Source organism: Scardinius erythrophthalmus, assembly GCF_964197995.2.
Source record: "Scardinius erythrophthalmus genome assembly, chromosome: 4".
In the NCBI taxonomy this organism is placed as follows: domain Eukaryota; kingdom Metazoa; phylum Chordata; class Actinopteri; order Cypriniformes; family Leuciscidae; genus Scardinius; species Scardinius erythrophthalmus.
In genome coordinates this window covers 29,622,230-29,644,226 of record NC_138224.1, presented here as the reverse complement: position 1 = coordinate 29,644,226, position 21,997 = coordinate 29,622,230, and the positions used below count along the sequence as shown (strand labels likewise).

Sequence of the window (21,997 nt, the reverse complement as noted above, 5' to 3'; positions counted from 1 at the left end):
TATTATATTAAATCTTAAGTGGTTAAGCACACATTTATTCCCCACTTGACCTCACATCACAACACTCTTTGAGATTTTTTTTTTTTATTCAAAACATTTTACTCAGAATATAATTGAAGCATTTTATACTAGGTATAACATAAGACATAATTCCAACTGTTATAAGAATAGGAATGACAAACTCTTCAGACAAAAGTATTCAGCTATTTACAATTTTTCCCCAACACAATTAAATACATTTTCCTCACTTGTTAGTCCGACGGTCATTTTGGTCCATTGACCCTCTGCCATTTTCACCCTCTTCTTGACAGTCTCATCTCCATTGCACAGCAACACTTCTCTCATGTGTTTCTCTCAACATTCCTCAAAGAGAAGTCCCATATCCATCTGGTGCACCCCGAGGTGCAGTACTGGACAGCTCATTTTTATTTTCCTTCATAAATGAAAAAATCCCAGGTATATGCATTGTGAGAGTCTGCAACGACAAAAAGCTCGAATGAAATGAAACGAATGAAAACGAGTGAGTGAATTCGGACACTGCATAGTTTGTGCTTGCTGTTTAATAACCATTTGAAACTTAGTAAACTGGCAGCTCCAGTAAGATGAGAAGATCTTGAACTCTGTCATTAACCTTAATTAAACAATTTAATAATCAAGTAAAAAGGAATTTATACCTGTATGATATTACGCTGTAGCCACATTAGACCAGTGGTGTGGAAAATAGATGGATGGATGATTGAGCTGCGGGCGCCATCTTCTGGTCAGACGTGGGAATTCTTTCGATGCTTGACTCTCACAGAGCATTATGGGTATTCTTTAGCCATTGAGTGTACATCGGTTGTACACTCGTAATTGCGATGCATTGTGGGATTGATTGAGTGCACTCGACAACCTCTACTATGGTTAGTGGCCTATTTAAGGGTATAGGGGGCGATTTTGGACACAGCCTTTGTGTTTCGTCTTTGTCTGCCTTAATCATTCATTTGTTGTCACAGACACTAATTATGTTCTGCATCAATCATTATCACCTGTATATAAGTTCAGTTCTGTTTCAGTCCAGCTGTTCGGTCTCATCTATTGTATGATTGTGTAAGTTTGCTGTTTTCCTTGTATGGATTTATTAAATACTGCCTACTTTCTTCATCTTCGTGTGCATTTACAACCCATGACAAAATGAAGAGGATGAGGAAAAGGCTCTCAACGATTGGAAGCTTTCAGAAAACCTTTTACGTTTTATTTTGTGTTCAGGGATGACATGAAGTTGTTTTTTAGCAGGAAAGTTGTGACAAAATTGGCCTAAGAGTTGTGGTTTTGTTTCATGTTCTTGTTTCATGTCTGTCATGTGATCCCCTGTTCTAGTCACGTGATCCTGCCATGTGTTCTGTGTTTTCATTGTTTCATTGTTCACAGGTGTCCCTTGTCTAGTCCTTAGTCTTGTGTATTTAAGCCCTCATGTTTGCCATGTATCTTTGCCACGTATTGTTTCCTGTAACCATTGTTTGGTCCATGTCCATGTCCCGCTTTTGTTTTATGTTTAATCACGTTTTTCTATATAAACTGCACTTGGGTTCTTTGCAACTTGCCTTCAATGGATGTGAGCTTTGTCATGGGGTGGACTTTAATGATGTTATCTTAAAGGACATTTTTTTTTGCCATGGACTTGATGACTTTCTTAATTACCTCATGCCTGTCAATACCCCTCACTGGCCTCTGATTCAATATATTGACCTTGCTCTTTTGTTGAGCGGCTTGTCATTTACTGTGGGCTTTGCAAATGTGAGGAGCCCTGCAAGCCCACAGTAACCTCTCAGCCAGAACCAGCTCATGTCATGCCTGTCAAGCCTGAGTCTCTTCACGTCATGCCTGTCATGCAATGTTTTGTCACAGGACTGTGTCTTTTGACTGACTTGAGTGGTATAATTGTTGATTACTGTCTGTGTAAGTGGCTTAAAAAACAACTATAACTATATAACTATAACTATATATATATATATATATATATATATATATATATATATATATATATATATATATATATACATATATATATATATATATATACATATATATATATATATATATACATATATATATATATATATATACATATATATATACATATATATATATTATCCGTGGTTAGGTTACCTGCAGAAACCCTGCCACCCTCACCTGTTGAACTTTTTACGGTGCGAGGACACGCCTTTATTCTATTCATCAGGAACAGTGTTCATGTTTTATTAAGAGTTTATGTTAGTATTTTTATTTTTTTTTTACCATTGTAACTGTTGTTTCTGTAACCTTAACCCAAAATATCACTTTTATACATTGCGTCATTATAAAAAAAAATGTATGACCTTGTTGGCTCATACCAGCTCATTAAACTGTATTCTATTAGCAAACAATTGTTTGGGACTGCTATTCAATAGCCTTGACTTATACTGTTTATTTATCAGTGTTAGTGATATTCTTACAATTTATGTGTATCAAAGGTAAAGTGTGTGTGTAGTATGTGAACCATTTTTGAGCAATAAATTTGCCATTTCTTAATGACCATGTAAAAATGTTGGTCACGTGGCCAAACCAGTTGAGAACCACTGCTCTATTGTATATTTAGCAAGGAAAGGCCAAAGACAAACTGCTTTGGATTGTTTATTGCACCAAAATTGATTTGAAAGGAAACACTAAGTACCAACAATGAACTGTGCTGATAAATTTTTTTTTTTTTTAATTAAATAAAATTAAAGTCAGGAAATTCAGATATTACAACAATAAATAAAAAATGACTTGACAAAATAAGCTATAATCAGCAGAAACAATTAACCCTGGTCCTGGAGGAATCCCAACACTGCACATTTTGAAAGTCTCCTCTGTCTGACAGGTCCTGTAGCTTCTTATGAACTGAATCAGGTTTGTTTTAGGGAGGAACACAAAACATGCTGTGTTGGGGGTCCTCCAGGAGCAGGGTCAAGCATAGTTTCTTTCAGTTTATGTCCTTTATTTATAATCTCTGTTACATTGTGGCATTTCACAGCAAGACAGAAGTTCAACTATATTTTGATTCAGAGGCATCAATATATGGAATTGAGTAGGGGTGTAACAATACCTTCATGTCACGATTCGATACATATCACAATACTGGACTAACGATACAATATTATTGCGATACTCCAAGACATATGATAAAAGGTTAACAAAAAATGTACTTTTGATTAAAGTGCTAAATTTGATATTACATTGTGGTTGTAAATGAAAAGGCTTGGACTTGGACTGGAAACCCAATGCACAGGACAATGGTGACACCAGAATAAAAATATTCATGATTCTGAAACTGAAAATACAGAATTATTTTAGACGAATATGCTTGCACTCTGTCACTGACTAGATATATTTAAAATAATGTAGGCCACTTTTTACTGGCAACATCAGATATTTGGCATTATCAGGACCCACAAAAATTCCCCCATAGCATTATTATACATTATATTCCACATTATATATAGTAGTTGAATGTAGTACTGACACTAAAACACTATTTTTTCTCAAGAGTAATTTTTATTTTTGGTGTGCTATCTTGCATTTTTGAATTGCGATATATTGTGACACGATATATTGTTATACCCCTAGAATTGAGTGATGCCTCTACATAGTCGAAATTGTAGGACGTCTACCTCAAACGCACAATATTTGAAACTATAGCAAAGATGACGGTCAGGTGGGGCCAGAGGATTACACATGCACATAAAAAAATAAAAAGCCATAAGTCAAAGTATAAAGAGGTGAATGATGCAAATAATATAAGTGGTCATGAAGGTAGACAACCAGAAACGGCCCACATTCAGCTGCGGTTAATTTGACACAGATATGCATTTTCTGTTGCCCTACTCTTTAACAAATAATACAAACAGGATCTCACATTTGCATGTGTAGATGTAAGTGTGAAAGGCAAAAAAAAAGTTTATTACATTGATCACAATTGAATTGTCTTCCTCCACAGTGAATGCACAGGTGATTTTTTGAAATTGCAAGTCTTCCTAAACCTCGTCACACCACGGAACACTGCATTTTCTTTCCAGAATGAGTTTGCAAATGGCGTTTCAGGATTGTGTGATATGTGAAACTCTTCTCACACTGAAGACACTTGTAAGGCTTCTCTCGCGTGTGAACTCTCATGTGAATGTTAAGGTTTCCTTTAACTGTGAAACACTTTCCACAGTGAGAGCAGGTGAAAGGCTTCTCTCCAGTGTGAATTCTCACATGATCCTCACGGTTTGCTTTCTTTGCGAAACACTTTCCACAGTGATGGCACATGTAAGGCTTCCCTCTGATGTGAGTTTTTACATGCCTCTTAAGGCGTTTCCTGTCTGTGAAACCCTTTCCACACTGATGGCATACACAACATTTGTCTCTTGAGTGAATACTCGTGTGCTGATTAAGGTTTTCTTTACATCGGAAACTCTTTCCACACTGACATATGAACGGCTTCTCTCCGGTGTGAATAGTCATGTGAGTCTTAAAACTTTCTTTTCGTGAGAAGCTCTTGCCACAGAGATCACATAAGTAGGGACTCACTCCAGTGTGATGTCTCATGTGGGTATTAAGGTTTTTTTTGTGTGTAAAACTCTTTACACAATGAGGGCATTTGAATGGTTTCTCTCCATTGTGAATTCTCATGTGAGTCTTAAGATTTCCTTTTAGTGAGAAACTCTTCTCACACTGAAGACACGTGAAAGGCTTCTCTCCAGTGTGAGTTCTCATGTGGGCATTAAGGTATTTGTTCTGTGTAAAACTCTTTGCACACTGAGGGCAACTGTAAGTCTTCTTTCTGGTGTGAATTCTTATGTGCCTGTTAAGGTTTGCCTTTTGAGTGAAACTTTTTCCACACTGTTGGCAGGTGTAAAGGCTCTCTCCCGGGTTAAATTTTTCTTCCAAATCATTCAGTTCTTGACACTCCTCTTTCAGCAGCATCAGGTCTAAGGCAGAAACAAACAAATACCAGTTAACCCCAGTATAATTGGCACAAAGCAACAGACATGATGATATGCTGGATCCTATATTTCTTTAGGACATGCCCCAAATACTTTCAAGCAGGCACTGATCAAACCTCTTATTAAACACCCAGGATCCTGCAGGACCAAACAAAAACCTTGCGGGAGCAGGTAATTATATACACTAATCTATAATAAAATATAATAGTATATTAATAAAACGACTAAATTCATTCTGCTCCATCAAAAAAAAGGGGTCGAGTCTCTTCAGAAAATTTGGACTAAACCGCTCAATTAATCCGTATTAGGTTTATTACGATCTCTTTATGAACTTTTTGAAGCGTCAATGTAGTGGTTGCGTAGCTGTCAATGGAGGAACAGAAATCTCTCAGATTTCATCAAAAAGATCTTCATTTGTGTTGACATTTTAATAAGCAACAAATGACTGAGTTCAGCTTTGAGAATGTAACCAACCTTTTTGTTCCTCAGTTTCTTCTTGTTTTATGCTGAATGTTTCTTCAATCCTTATTTCTTCGCTCTCCTCTTTAATAAACGCCATCTTTATAATAATGTGTCACATGGATCGCAGTCGCTTCACCAGGACTTTTTCTGTTTAGACAAATTGTCATGATTTAAATGAGAATAATTAACAGAAAGAAAAGTAAATCCAAACTAAATCTCTGGGTGCGTCTCAATCTGCTCTAGTTCAGTGAACTGGTAAGAGAGTGATACCTAGTTAATGGCTTGATTAGCCAAACTAGCGCTACAAATAAATAAAAGGACACCCATTATACAAACACTTCATACTTAGTTACTTGTGAATTATATTTGGTTTTAATGATTTGTAGATCTTGTTTAAAACGTCATTGTCATTATTTACATTTATGTAGTGCTCCTGTTGTATCAATTTTTACCAGCATGTGTTCGAGCTATACGAATCACTGAATCATTTTAGGAAGCAATTGATTCAAATGAGGTGGAGTTTCAAACCCCCGTTTCTCTCAACAATATTTGCCAGTGACCGAATTCAGTTTTTTTTATTCACGATATAGGGAGCGAAATGAGACGCACCTTTTCTGTTACTCATGTCTACATGCACTTTACTCACAAAAATAACGTTCATAGTGTCAGATAAAGTATTACAATGGTACTTTCAATACTAATTAATTCAGTTAACAGTTCTTGTAAAATTATATAAAAAGTCCTGAACTGTTTTACACTGATTTAAACACTCTAAATGTTTACAACACAAACCTTTTTGCAGCCGAATCACAACACAGGAGCGCGGCGCGACCTTATGACGTCATATCTCCAGACCAAAATAAAAGTCCCGTTCACACGCTGCTGTCTAAAAATCATAAGAGAGTAAAGTTTTTTTTTTTTTTTTTTTTTTTTTTTATGCATACAAATAATAAATAGATGTCCGAGGTATTCAAAGTTGTATTCTTGGCAATTTTTTCTAAAAGGCAAAACAGTAATGTTTGCAGATGTTTCTAAACACTGTATAAAACATTCTTCAGTTCCTGAATTCTTCAGTGATGAAGCTGTGTACCAAGTTTGCCCTGGTAAAAAAATAACCATGCTAAGTATTTTAATGTTGGCATACTTTTCAGACTAATGATCAGCATACTTCAAGTGTTGATAGTTTACGTAAAGCTGGCTATTTAGAAACAATCAATTTTATACTAAGCATATTTTAGTTGTAATTTAATTGTAGTTTAGCATAATTTCAAGACGGATACTTGGTGCACGTTAAGTATGTCCCTGTTTAGGAACTAATTATATGCTTGATTAGTGAAATTAAAGTATACCTTATTTGTGTTAGTACATTACAAATTCTTGTAAACACCAGCAATATACTATTAACACTAGAACTACCCGAATTCTATGGCCATAGCAGTCGTTCTGACCGTTCATACTAGACTGTACCGAATGTCATTCTTATCATGTCATATTTACATTTGAAGCTTTTGGATGTCTGTCATCATATTTTATGACGTCATTACCCTAAAAATGTCTAAAATCTTCAAACAAAATCCTCAATTTGAATAAAACTGACAAATATGGATTCAATGGAGCACCGAGCACCAAGCGGACACAGATAGGCCTACATAATATGATATTTTTTGTAATGGTGAATTCAGGTTGATTGGGACACTTTTTCCAAATCATCAATGGAAAAACGTGCCCTAATCACCCTGAATTCACCCGGTAAAACAGTAAAAGCTACTAGACCGCTCACAGAGATGCGCACCTCGCTTTGTGTCTGTCAAGCGGGAGAGCAAAGTTTTTAACCGCAGTGAAATGGTTGTTTTTGAAAGTCAAAATGCCAACAAATGTGGATTGAAGCAGAATCTTTCGTTTGAGAAAAACGTGAATTTTGGAAATGATTACATCTATCTTTATTCAAGACATTTTGACTTTTGGACTTTACAACACTCTGGAGTTACTGGAAATATTTGGATCACATGACTCGGAAACAATCCTATGCAGCCACCACTGAAACCAAAATCCATGAATAAATGGATCTGTTATGTTAAAATAGGTAATAATAAACATCAGGACATGAAATTTAAATTCTAATGAATGTGAAAATATATCAGTTCATCAACAACCACAGAACAGCTAATTACAGATATAAATTCAAATTAGATAAATATTCTGCTAATTTCTTTGTAAAAAAAAAAAAATCTTATTAACTAATAAATAATAACTAATAAAAACATCTCTAATGTGAATTTCAATGCATAGTAAAAACTTTTATGTACATGTATGAAACACATACACTCTAAAAAACGATTCGTTGGCTGAACAACCATAAAAGTAATTTGACTAAACACAAATTAAGTATTCATAACTTTTCAACCTCTTCTTAACATATATAGTGTGTGTAACACAAAAATACAAGTTACCAGGTGAACTTAAATGTATGCATAAATAAAATGAAAAAAACATGTCAACTACTATAATAATTGCTTCAAAATTAAAGGTGCATTGCGCAAGTCTCTGAGTTTTTGCAGAACTATGCCCCCTCTGGCGACAAGCGAAACTGCAACACTGCAACTGAACGCGCATGACGTCACGCCCAGTCTCAAATTCCGACCCGAATCCCTCTTATTTATTTTACTGTACAGGATTATAGAGGCAATCGCAGTGATCAGAGAAGGGCTCATTCAGCCCATCAGGCAATTGTTTAAGCATGTATGGGTTAGAAAAACGGGTATTTTTAACATGAAATGTTGCGCAATGCACCTTTAAGTAAATCTAGCATAACATTTTAAGTAACTATACAGCCACGTGATATGCAATTTCCCGTGATGCCTTTCCAGCCAAAAATTTGAGCCATTTTGTGAAGCAATAAGAAGTAATCGATTGTCAAGTTCACGCAGTTAGTTAGTTACCTATGATCACGCGCGTGAACTCGACAGTCGACTACTGTGGACTTCGACCGAAAACAGGAAGTAAATACAGGTATGAGCGCTGGCTGAATTATTATCATTTTTATTCATATCTTTCACATCTACTGCAGTCAGATTCACCCGTGATCACTCTGAAGGAATCATTCACATTGGCTGTGCACTTGTAATGACACATCAAGGATGTTAAGAGGCTAAAAGCAGGTTTAAAACTTGCCCCATTTAAGTCAACAGGGTGCAAATTTTAAAAAGAGGATAACACGGTGTAGGCAACACCGATTTTTGTGTTTGTCTCTGTACTGACAGCACTCCAAATTTACAAAAAAAGGAGCTCAATGTTAAAATTGACCGGAGTTCTCCTTTAAATTCGAAAACACATTGGCTACAGCTCCATATGTGTGCACGATTTATCATTAAATAATGGTGATCTTGATTCAAACACAATATTATTCCTAAATGACAGCAACAACCCTGTCTCTTAAACCTTCAAAATTATTATCAAAATAAGTAAATACCCTTTAAACAAAAGTTTAGCTTCAAATAAAGATTGTAGATCTTTATTTACTGTTTGGCTATTCCAGTAGTGACTGTTAAAATGTTTTCGAAGAGATTCGTTCAAAACCTCTGGACAAAAGTCTACATTAATTAACTTCTTTTTTGTTTTTAATAGATATTATTTAATAGACTCATTTTTATATTTATAGGCATTTAATAATGGACTAATTTATAACATTTAATTATTGTTTTTTTCTTTTTAGATAGATTTTTGATCACCAGAAAAAATAAATAATTATATACATACACTCACTTAAAGGATTATTAGGAACACCATACTAATACTGTGTTTGACCCCCTTTCGCCTTTAGAACTGCCTTAATTCTACGTGGCATTGATTCAACAAGGTGCTGAAAGCATTCTTTAGAAATGTTGGCCCATATTGATAGGATAGCATCTTGCAGTTGATGGAGATTTGTGGGATGCACATCCAGGGCACGAAGCTCCCGTTCCACCACATCTCAAAGATGCTCTATTCGGTTGAGATCTGGTGACTGTGGGGGCCATTTTAGTACAGTGAACTCATTGTCATGTTCAAGAAACCAATTTGAAATGATTCAAGCTTTGTGACATGGTGCATTATCCTGTTGGAAGTAGCCATCAGAGGATGGGTACATGGTGGTCATAAAGGGATGGACATGGTCAGAAACAATGCTCAGGTAGGCTGTGGCATTTAAACTATGCCCAATTGGCACTAAGGTGCCTAAAGCGTGCCAAGAAAACATCCCCCACACCATTACACCACCACCACCAGCCTGCACAGTGGTAACAAGGCATGATGGATCCATGTTCTCATTCTGTTTACGCCAAATTCTGACTCTACCATCTGAATGTCTCAACAGAAATCGAGACTCATCAGACCAGGCAAAATTTTTCCAGTCTTCAACTGTCCAATTTTGGTGAGCTCGTGCAAATTGTAGCCTCTTTTTCCTATTTGTAGTGGAGATGAGTGGTACCCGGTGGGGTCTTCTGCTGTTGTAGCCCATCCGCCTCAAGGTTGTGCGTGTTGTGGCTTCACAAATGCTTTGCTGCATACCTCGGTTGTAACGAGTGGTTATTTCAGTCAAAGTTGCTCTTCTATCAGCTTGAATCAGTCGTCCCATTCTCCTCTGACCTCTAGCATCAACAAGGCATTTTCGCCCACAGGACTGCCACATACTGGATGTTTTTCCCTTTTCACACCATTCTTTGTAAACCCTAGAAATGGTTGTGCGTGGAAATCCCAGTAACTGAGCAGATTGTGAAATACTCAAACCGGCCCGTCTGGCACCAACAACCATGCCACGCTCAAAATTGCTTAAATCACCTTTCTTTCCCATTCTGACATTCAGTTTGGAGTTCAGGAGATTGTCTTGACCAGGACCACACCCCTAAATGCATTGAAGCACACACACACACACACACACACACTACCAGTAAGATTGTTTAATGTTTTTAAAAGAAGTCTCTTCTGCTCACCAAGCCTTCATTTATTTGATCCAAAATACAGCAAAAACTGTAATATTGTTATTTATTTTTTTTTTTTTCTGTTTTCTGTTTGAATATATTTTAAGATGGACCAGGACCAGGATTGAAAAATCACTGCTTTAAAGTGTTTGATTTAATATTTTGTGTTGTTTGTTAAGTGGGAGAAGGTGCCAGATTTGATTTCCATAAGTAATATATAATAAAAACTGTAACTCTAGCATTATCGGTAATTTTATGATGCTAAATACTGTTTTTTTTTCTCTCCATCCTTTAATCCATGCAGCTGTGCAAAAGATTATGGTGCAAGAACTTGGATATGAATAATTTGAGGTAAGAATTCACAAATATATATGTTAATTTCACACTTGTCTAATTGAAGAGTTCGGTTGCAAAACGCGATAAACGCCATTTTTTGACATTTGGATTTTATTATTGGAAATCACTGTTCAGATGTACCTTAATCTATGTGTGAATTGCTGCCATTAATAAGATTTAAAAATGTACATTTTAAGCCTACTACAAAATGTATTTTTTCACAAAACGCGATGTCCGCCAGCCCAGTTTCTTTACAAAGTGCGATATAACGGTTAGGCTATAGAACGTTCAGGATGCTGCGCGAGCTCAGGATGTCACGCGAGGAGAGAGTCACCGCCGGTGAAGTGCTCCGAGTTTGCTCAGTGATTTAAAGATAATATCAAAACAAAAAACATATATTTTTTTAAAAAAGAGGATTCAATAGGCTAACTAAAAAACGTTTACCATTTAATTGTTTATAATGTAGGCGAGCTGTCAGTCACATAGGCTACGTCACACACACACCCACACCCACACCCACACACACACACACACACACACACACACACACACACACACACACAAACAAAACATTGATTCACTAGCTTTTCTTATGGTATTACAGTAGTAGAATATAGCCTAAGGTGGATATATAGCATTTTGCAAAAAAAAAAAAAAAAAAATAATTGTTATGTTGTGTATGTTCTGGCCAAAACTCAGAATCTTATTATTATTAATCAATCTTTGTATATACTATTCCATATATTTATGATGTATTGTTTGTTTAACCAATTTAAGATGTTTGACAATGTTAAGATAAATATGTTGCATTTTGGCATGATTTTTGACTTATTTATGAACTATTTATGGACATAAAATTAAATAAAAAATATCCTGGATTTGAAGAATATTGTGTCCCTGGCCTTCACTGAGCTCAAGTAATAGTTTAATGTACAAAAAATTGTGAATGACCTTGACTGTTGATGTCTTAAATAATAATGTCAAATAAACAACATTTCTCAAAATGGATATATCTCGTTTTGCAACGAAACTCTTCAATTATTGTTTTTGACTAATTAGCTTTGCCAATTTTTTTTAATCATATATCACATTTAGTTCATATGGTTCTCCTTAATTTTAGATATAATGTATTTACTGAAAAAGTCTGTGCTAGTGAGAGGCTGCAATGTCTTGCACATTCACACAAAATATAAAACAATGTATTCATTTTTTTTTCCTTTTCTAGTCCACAATGAAATGGATATGCAAATTTTGTAGTACAGTCATTTCTTCAAAGGCAGACTTACTTAAACATTACAGATTACAACATGACTGTCTTGGACGGCACCGATCATTGCCATGTATTTTTCCGGATTGTCCCTGTCCATTTAAAACATTGAACTCAATTCATTCACACTTGAAAAGGCACCATGCCCCTAGTGATGTACAGACACCCCCAGATAACTTTTCCTTCTTGTGTCAATATTGTGCCTTTATTACATTTTCTACAGAGGCAGAATTCTTTAAACATCTTAGACAACATTTAAAGAAACAGAAGACTGTTGATTGTGTTTTTAATCTGTGATTTCAGGACAAATGTGTATGGCACATTTGATGCCCACAAAAGCAGAAAGCATATGCCTCATTATGTCACCAATTTAAACCGCAAGTTCTGCGTTCAAGTTTAGATTCTGCCTGTTGCCATTCTAGCAGCATAACTCGTGAAGAAGAAAGTGAAGAAGAAGAAAGCAGTCTGCCACTGAGGGCAGAAAGTAAACCTTTGCCAGATTTTATGGAAAAAAAATAGGTTCTGTGCTACTTAAGTTGGAAAGCCTGTTTCATGTATCAGGCAAGTGCATTGACCAGTTGGTGGAAGACTTACTCTTCATTTCAACAGAAGGGTCAACCGAAGCATTTATATGTGTAATTGAACAAACGCTGAAGAAACATGACTGTGTTCTTGAAACATCAGTAGTCACAGATTTGGCAAAGGAACTTTGTGAGTCAAGTACATTGGGCAAGTCACTTAGACTGGAGAGTCCTTTTAGTTCCTCATATAAGAGGAAAGAGTATTATAAAGAGAACTTCAAAATTGTGGAGCCTGTTGAATATGTTATTGATGCAAAGGAAAAACAGAGTTTTCAGTATGTGCCCATTCTCAAAATGTTGTCTTATTTAATGAATGACACGGATATTTCTCAAAAGGCACTAGAAAGATCTCAGATCTCTGAACAGGATGTACCAACATACATATCTTTTCATGATGGGCTAAATTTTAAGCAAAACCCTCTTCTATCTGAAGGTGAAGATAAAATTTCCCTGATTGTATACAATGACGACTTTGAGATATGCAATCCACTCGGAACGTCCCGGAAAAAGCATAAAATCACTGCAGTGTATTGGGTGCTGGGAAATGTACCATCACTACTCCGTTCTGAGTTGTCGTCCATTTATTTGGCAGTTCTTTTAAAGCAGAAGATGTTAAACGGCATGGATATTCGGTTGTCCTAGAACCCCTTTTGAAAGATCTAGGAGTGTTGGAGAGAGAAGGCATTTTTATTTCTAGCCTTGGAAAGAATGTCAGAGGTACAGTGATGTGTGTTGTTGCAGACAATTTAGCAGCCCATTCACTTGCTGGGTTTGTTGAAAATTTCTCCGGACCATATCCCTGCAGGTTTTGCCTTGGCCAGCGTTCAGATTTTCATCTGAAAGAAGTACGTTCAGGTGCATTTCAGAGAAGGACAAATGAGCAACACACTCTACATGTTCAAACAGCATTAGAGGATACAAGTGTTGGCCATTCATTTGATGTCAAAAGACAATGCATCATGACTGACAAACTGGATTATTTCCATGTTTTATCAGGATATCCACCAAATCTCCTACACAACGTTTTTGAAGGGATCGTTCCAGTAGAACTGGCTTTATGCTTGGATATTTTCATCAAAAAGAAATACTTGACAGTGGATGATATAAATGCTGCAATCCAGCATTTCCCATTTAAATGGACTGACAAAACCAACTGTCTAAAGGCATTGCCTCTGTCTTTTGGAACTCGAAAGAGTATCGGCGGAAATGCCCATGAAAACTGGGCCTTGGTCAGGTTTCTTCCATTTCGCATAGGTCCAAAAATTCCAGTGGATGAACCTGCATGGTTAATTCTTTTGGACCTTGAAGAAATTTTGGAACTGATAGTTTCACCAGTGCATACTCGAGTCCATTGGCTACCTTGATATCAAAATATCTGAGCACAGACACAGATTTTTGAGTGTATTTCCACAGCAGAGGTTGCTTCCTAAGCATAATTTCTTGGAACACTATCCGGAACTGATCCAGGCTTTTGGTCCTCTGGTGGCTATGTGGACCATGCGCTTTGAGGCGAAGCACAGTTTTTTCAAACGTGTTGTGTGACACACCCATTCTTTCAGAAACATCTTGCTTTCACTTGCAGTGAAACACCAGTTGTTGATGGCTTTTAATTGTCAACCTTCAGAGAACTTTCAACCATCACTTTCTGTTTCACATGTGTCCAGTGTCAATTTGGATTTGCCACATAGTGATGTACAGGAAGCAGTTCGCAAAAAATTCCTGAATCAAACATCAATAGTGTTTGCAAACACCGTATCTTGTTACGGAATAAAATATTGTAAAGGTATGGTTCTGGCTCATGGTTCCACTGCAGGACTTCCTGATTTTGTTCAGATAAACCAACTGATGGTTGTAAAGAACTCTTTAGGGTTCATAGTGAACACACGTAGAGCCTGGTACAATGAGCACAGTTCTAGGTAATCATAATAGGTAATTGTTAACAGGATATGGCTGTTAAATTATTTATTACCAAAAAGAGACATTTTCACCCATAATAAAAATGGTAATTTACTCATAATAATAACAAATGTAATTATTGTCTGTGTAATCATACAAATTGAAATTATTTAATTTTGGAACAACATGAGATTTAGTAGACTATGACAATTATCTTTTATGTGTGAATTGTCCCATTTTTGTCTAATAGTGTTTCTTTTTCAAACAGGACATGTGTGAACCAGCAATATTACGGGTAATTCTTGATCAGAACTCCATTCGCAAACTTCACCTGCCCTCTGGAATTCCAGATACCTGTGTGAAGTTGGAGTCAGTAGTTAAAGGGACATTTCAGATACAAGGGAACTTTACTCTACATTACAAAGACACTGATTTTGAGGAGTTCTTTTCTCTGACTTCAACATCTGAGCTTAAAGATAAAAACACTATCAAAGTAGTGCAAGTTGAGCCAGTGACTATAAATTTAACAACAATTGACAGTTTAGAGTGTGCTGGCCCTTCTACCTCTGATGCCCCAGTTAGTTCAGATGACTGTTCAGTTGCCTCTTCAGCTCCCTCATCATTTGGCGCATCAGATGACACCGTATTGCTCTCCTCTCCAGACAGTCATGGACAAAGATCAAAGCCGTGGCCATCACCGTTTGAAATTCCAGAGTTTGCCTATGACACTGAGCTGTATTACGTCCGCTAGGGGTAAGACGCAATAAGTAGTTAAATAAATAAAGCCAGCTTCCCGCAGGCCGTCAGATCAACCAGAAAAAAAGAAATCCTCAAAAAGAACAAATACGAACGAAAGCGAATTCAAGGGATTTATTGTAAACACAAATGAAAATGAATCAATCAAAAGGACCCATGGCCCAAATAAAGCAAAAGATATAATTCATTAACAATGAAATCAACAGAAATAAATAAATAAAGTGGTATTCTCGTCAGAGAGACCCAAGGCCCAAAATAACAAACAAAACCCAACCTAATAAAATTAAATAAACCACGTAAGTAACCTACCACAAAGAAAATGAAAGAAACTACATTAAGCTTACCTAACTACGCTCATCAAAAACATAAGTAAATTCCAAACCAAAAGGGCAGGTCTCTCCTACATCACCACACTCTAAATAAAATACACAGCCAAAGAACACAAGAAAAACAACATCTTGATCTGGCGGCTAACAGGAAGCCAGAACCGCTGCGACCGACCCGAAGCCGCAACCGTCCTTCATGTCAAGCGGAAGAGGCGTCTTTAAAGGCAGAGTCATCATATGATCACCCAATTACCGCTGGCAGGCTGTTATCAAATCAGCGGTAATCTGAAACTCAGGAAAAAGAAAAACAGAACATACACAGTCACAAAAACAAATACACATAACGTAACAGCTGGTTCTGAAGTCTGCTAATGATGCATTCAGAAATGATGGAACTATGAACAATCCAAGTGTGAAGTCCGATATTCTAGAGAAATTGGCTGAAAAGATTTTCCGGTTTTGTGCATATCCGACCAGCCAGCAAATTTCCTCAGTTGCAGAGGCATTAATCCAAAAGCATCCTTGCTTAAAGGAGCCTAGGTCATACTCCGGATTCTATGGATGGCAAACCAGACTAAAATACAAGATGGGAAACTATCGGTCAAAATTGAGAAGTATCGGTTGCCCAGAAGTAACTGTGAATTCGGCTAAAAATAAAAGACCTGCTGCTGTAAAAAAAAACAAAGAAATCAGAAATAAACTACCTCCCTCCACATCCTGTGGGAGTAACTGAACAGAGTCTAGAACAAGAACTGATGGAGCTTCTTGATGATGTCAAGATAAGGGATAACTGGATAAATATTAATAAAAAAATGTCCAGAACTTTCTCCTACCATCGTCAGGAGATTGTGGAGAAGAGTCCTTCTATAGCAAGCATACAGGAAAGATGGCCTGCTTTGTTCGACACCTCTCAGGTATCTACTTTTATATTTCCTTGTTTTAATTAATGTATTGTTGTCTTTTAAGGTCAAAAAATAATTCAGGAGGTTGACAGCTGTTGAGCTGGAAACAACATTCATGGCAAACCTGGACAAACACACGGATGCACTTCTGTCTTTGTTTCGCACCAAGGGAGGAAATGCTGGACAGCAAATGAGAGAAATTTTGAGTATGCTAAACCAGGTATGTGGATAGTTTATTTAGGGTTGTAAAAAGTAACAGTACTTTAGTACAAAGTCAGTACTGAAAATTTAACACTTTTTTATTTTTATTTTGAGCGCTGTTGAACGGATTCTGACTAGCCTAAACACCTCTGATTGGCCATTGTGTTCACCCACTCTGATAGGCGCCTGCTTTCAAACGCTCACATGTGTATCTGTATAAGCACTAGATGAAGAGTGTGAAAAATTGCTGTTAGCAACTTTTTTCTGAAGCGTTGATTATTGTAGCCAATCACAGACATATCTGTTGAGTATGTGAACACAATGTCTAGTCATAGGTGTACGTTAGTCAGAATCCGTTCAACAGCACTCAAAATGCTAGGGGGAAATGCTGGTACTGTAAAAATTTTAACATTTCAGTACCGGTACTTTTGACAATCCTAGTTTGTTGGCATGTATATATTTTATATATCAATATTCAGTGCCTTTTAAAATGTTTGGGATTAAGCCTTTTTTTTTCGTATTATTATTTTCTTCTGTACGCAACGGTTTTAGATTTATAAACAAATAATTCACTTGTGGTTCAATTGCACATTATCAAGTTTTATTAGAGAGTATTTCTAGACATTTTAGTTTTAACATGCAGAAATTACAACAGATCTTACATATTTGCAGACATTTCCGGGCATCAAAAAAATTATGACGCAGCAAAAGTATGTAAATTATCCTTTGCCTTTAATGACTACTTGTACATTTACATTTACATTTACATTTAGTCATTTAGCAGACGCTTTTATCCTTAGGACTAAATTAAGCGAGTCATCATGAGGAGGCAAAAAGAACGCAAGAAGTGCTCAAAATACTAAGTTCAGGCATTATTCAGAGTAGCATAAGCCCGATAAGTGAGGTTTTAAAGGGAAAGGGAAGTTATTTTTTTGTGTGTTTTTTTTTATGCGGTTAAGTGCTCACGGAAGAGAAGGGTTTTCAGCTGTCTTTTGAATGTTGTCAGGGATTCTGCATTCCGGATGAGGGTGTGGAGATCATTCCACCAGCATGGAACTGTGAATGAGAATGTTCTGGAAAGTGATTTTGTGGCTCTCTGTGATGGAACCACGAGACGTCGCTCATTGACCGATCGTAGGCTTCTGGTAGGGATGTAGACTCGTAGGAGTGAGTGAAAGTAGGAGGGAGCTGAGCCTGTGATAGATCTGTAAGCAAGCGTCAATGCCTTGAACTTGGTGCGAGCAGCGAGAGGTAGCCAGTGCAGAGAGATGAAGACAAGACGAACTGCAGCGTTCTGGATCATCTGTAGAGGTTTGGTTGCACATGATGGAAGTCCAGCCAGAAGAGCATTGCAGTAGTCAAGCCTATAAATGACCAGGGCCTGGACGAGAAGTTGCGTTGCATGCTCAGTTAGGAAAGGCCTGATCTTCCTGATGTTGTGCAGTGCAAACCTGCATGATCGAGCTGTCTTTGAAATGTGATCTGTGAAGGTCAGCTGGTCATCAAACGTTACTCCAAGATTTCTGACCGACCTTGATGGGGTGATTGATGATATGTCCAGCTGGATAGCGAAGTCGTGCTGCAGAGACGGATTGGCAGGGAGGACGAGAAGCTCAGTCTTTGCCAGGTTGAGCTGCAGGTGATGTTCCTTCATCCATGCCGAGATGTCCGCCAGACAGCCTGAGATCCGTGCAGCTACTGTGGGATCATCTGGTTGAAATGAGAGGAAGAGCTGTGTGTCATCAGCATAGCAGTGGTAGGAGAAACCGTGTGCCTGTATGATGTGTCCCAGTGATGTGGTGTAGATGCCTACTTGTACTGTAGGCATCTGCAGCTCCCTCTTATTTTGTGAGTTCACCCAAAAATGAAAATACTGATTCCCACCCTCATGTCGTTCCACATGTTAGACCTTTGTTTATCTTCAGAGCAAAAATGAAGATCTTTTTAATGAAATCTGAAAGCTTTTTGTCCCTCCATTGGCAACTACACAATTTCAACTTTGATGCTTCAAAAAGTTCATAAATAGATTGTAAAACTAATCCATATAATTTGAGTGGTTTAGTCAAAATTTTCTGAAGAGACTTGATCGCTTTATATGATGAACAGATTTAATTTAGGCTTTTACTCGCATATAAACACTGGATTAAACCAGTCAAATTATATGTATTAGTTTTACAATCTCATTAAGAACTTTTTGAAGCGTCAAAGTTGCAATTGTGCAGCTGCCAATGGAGGTACAAAAAGCTTTCGGATTTCATCAAAAAGATCTTCATTTGTGTTCCGAAGATGAATGAAAGTCTTACAAGTTCTGAACGACATGAGGGTTTGTAATTAATGACAGAATTTTCAGATCATTGTTGTAGTGTATAGCAGCAGAACTTGAGCAGAATTTTCTGCTCTCTTTCAAAATTGATTGATTTTGCTTCCAACTTCATTTTCCATCAGCAGTTATACAGTCAATGAAGATGAGTTTGTTACATAATGCTCAAACTCTATGGGGTCTCTGTATAATTGTTGTTTTGTGTGTATGCACTATGAAAAGGCACATTTTGTATACTTTTCAGACCAGTCCTGTGGAAAAACGCAGAGAAGTTGTAATTTGATGCTTAATTGTCTACCTCTCGGAAAATCCTGAGAATCTCATCAAGCATTATCATCAGGTGAGCATCTAAAATCGATCAATAACAAAGTTGAGCTCCAAACCTAAATTAACAACTTGTATAATGGCAATTAATTAATTTAACCAAATTAGATGTAAGAGGCTGTAAAAGATTTATTTTATTTTAAAATATAAAGGTACATTTCTTTCTCATTCTGTGTTTTAATGCAATGTATTTTCAATGCAATGTATTTTTTGCAACAATCTGAACAATAAAAAGTGAAGTTGCAAGTAAATGCAGATTTGCTTTAAAAAAAAATAAAAAATTAAAGATACTCATGGGAACGAAGAGGAACTGGAACAGCTCACATTGAGGATCATCACAAAAGGTGGCTCAGCAGATGATCCTTTACAGACTGGGGTAATGCTGGGAGGCATAGAGGTGATGACGGGGTTGTCAGGTGTTGCGCAGGCTTGTGTTTATCTACTTGGCCTAATTTAAGCAATCAATCTGAGTTACCCCAAAGAGCTCAGATAGTCATTTGAATTTTTTCAGAAGATTCTACTGGAACTAGACAGTGGCAAACTTTCTCCAAAGGTTTACTCTCTGAAGAACAAGCTTCTTTGTTGAAACAATAGATATTGATGGTGATGTTCTGACCATTAAGACTCAAAATATGTTCACAAGACCTGTTTAGCCAGACACATCTGGTTTTAGTACAGTGTTAGTTTGCAAAGGTTTGATTGTAGTCTTGTTTTATTCTCAGGTTGTTTGGTGCATGTTCCAAAAGTAAATGTTGGAAAAATCTGAATATTTAGAGAAGTGTTGCAAAGAGTGAAAAATCAAGAAAGTTTTGTGAAACTTTTGTGAAGATTGCAATCTCTCTTACAAAAAAAGGAAAGAAATAAAATACTTTGGTTTTGTCCTTTAGTTTTATTCTTAAGAGGTTTGTTGGATGTTCCAAAAGTAAATATTGAAAAATTTTTTAAATCTTTTAAGAAGTGTTGCAAAGGTGATAAAGTGACCTGAATATTTGAGTTCACGTAACATTCTTTACTTAAAAATATATGTAACGTGATGAATATATTTTTAAGTAAAGAATGTTGCATGAACTCAAATATTTAAGTACATAAAACAAAGGTTTTCTTGTTTATTTTATGTAAAATTATTCCAAGTTGGGGTTACTTAAAAAGTATGATGCAAAAATGGTGCATATATATTTAAGTAAATCCAACACATCATTTTTTTGAGTGTAGTCTAGGGCCCAAAACAAAATGGCCAAAACAGTTAAAATATAGAATAAAGAAAGAAAATTCGCTAAACTGCAGGAAAACGAACTGATTTAGAAACCACTATGTTTTATAGAGAGCAAAAATATCATGCTGTAAAATTATAATGAAAGCATTCTCCTCTAAGTGGGCTCACGTGAACAAGGCATCTGGTTGTTCTGGGGGCAAACACTGCACATCATTCACTGAAGCTTGTGGGTCAATTACTCACAGTCAACAGAGGTAATGTCTACTTTCCATGTGCAGCTCCCACATTTGTCACACGTGCCTTTTGTTTTGTTTTTCTTGCCGTTTCTCCGCAGTTGGCACTGCCTTCTCTCACTGCCTGGGTCTTGGCTCTTGCCACATCAGCGGTGTGTGGCTTTTGCTCTCATGTGGCTGGAGAGAAGTTCATGTGCGAGTGGCATTATGAAGTTCCTCTGTAACATTCTCTCATTTGTGCATTTCTTGAACAGTATGGAAGCATTAATCGAAGTCAGGTCAAGGATATTATAAAACACAGGTATGGACATCAGCGGCGAGCCAGGACTTTATCTAAAAGCATGTTTTTCACAACAGAACATGCTTTTGTGTATGTTGTAGTTTTTTGTATTACACTTGAGTGAGTAAAAGGAAACAAAGTCAATCTCCCCTTGTGATAATGATTACTGTTCTTAAAACCCTCGGAAGCAGTGGTGAAGAAGTAGTTTGCCGGAACAACACCAAGAACAAAGTGTTTCGTGTGGAGTTGCTGAATGCTTGAAGAATTGTGTTTGTTATTGCGGTCTAAAAGACGAAGGGGAAGAAGATGGAATGTCTATCCATTAAATTTCACCAGATGGCGGCGAATACACTACTCTTGTCAGACTAATAATGCATGCATTGGACGAGGAAATGCACTTCAGAATGTCTGCTCAGCGGTTTGACGATTGTTGCTTCACATCAAACCCTATTTTCAATGTAAAAGAACCCACAGGAGCCCAGTAAGTTTGCGAGAGAGACTGGCTGTCACGTTCTGCATACTTGCGTCTGGTAGTAGCCAAAAATGTATTGCCTCCAGTTATGAATTGGGATCGAGCGCAGAATCAGTGATTGTGAGGGAGGTCTGCCAAGCCATCTGGACTGCTTTGAAAGGCGATTTTTGTCTCCCAACCAAAAGGCAATGGTTGTGGCTTGATATCAGGCAGGAATTTTGGAGAGTGTGGCACTTTACCAACTGTTTAGGGAGTGTGCCCTTACAAAAATAACCTACAGGATATTTGCAGTTATCCTGTAGGAATGATGAAATCCTGCAGGACACATTGACAATATGTGCAGGAAATATTGTGTGTATATATATATATATATATATATATATATATATATATATATATATATATAAGGAATAATTGACGACAGGCCGTTGAATTATTAGAAAAATAATGCACACCCGAGGTGGTAATGCGGTCACGACGCGAAG

At 36.9% G+C, this 21,997-nt stretch overlaps 1 protein-coding gene and 1 long non-coding RNA gene across 2 annotated transcripts in view; one reads left to right on the top strand and one right to left on the bottom strand.

Moving 5' to 3' along the window:
* LOC308690179 overlaps positions 1–21,997 on the top strand; it is a 1,067,189-nt gene that overhangs the window by 772,242 nt on the left and 272,950 nt on the right. The window lies entirely within an intron of this gene.
* Positions 3,934–6,331, bottom strand: LOC308689388 (uncharacterized protein). The gene is made up of 3 exons (XM_081363037.1): positions 6,243–6,331; positions 5,463–5,597; positions 3,934–4,973 (listed from the first exon to the last, which is right to left on the bottom strand). The coding sequence occupies exons 2-3, from the start codon at positions 5,545–5,547 to the stop codon at positions 4,045–4,047; spliced, it is 1,014 nt and encodes a 337-aa protein (XP_081219163.1). The 5' UTR covers positions 5,548–5,597; positions 6,243–6,331; the 3' UTR covers positions 3,934–4,044.

Coding starts and splice junctions, on each gene's coding strand:
- LOC308689388 (XM_081363037.1), bottom strand. CDS start 5,547: ATGGCGTTTATTAAAGAGGAGAGCGAAGAAATAAGGATTGAAGAAACA. Junction 4,974..5,462: donor AGAAACTGAGGAACAAAAAG/GTTGGTTACATT, acceptor TTTCTGCCTTAG/ACCTGATGCTGCTGAAAGAG.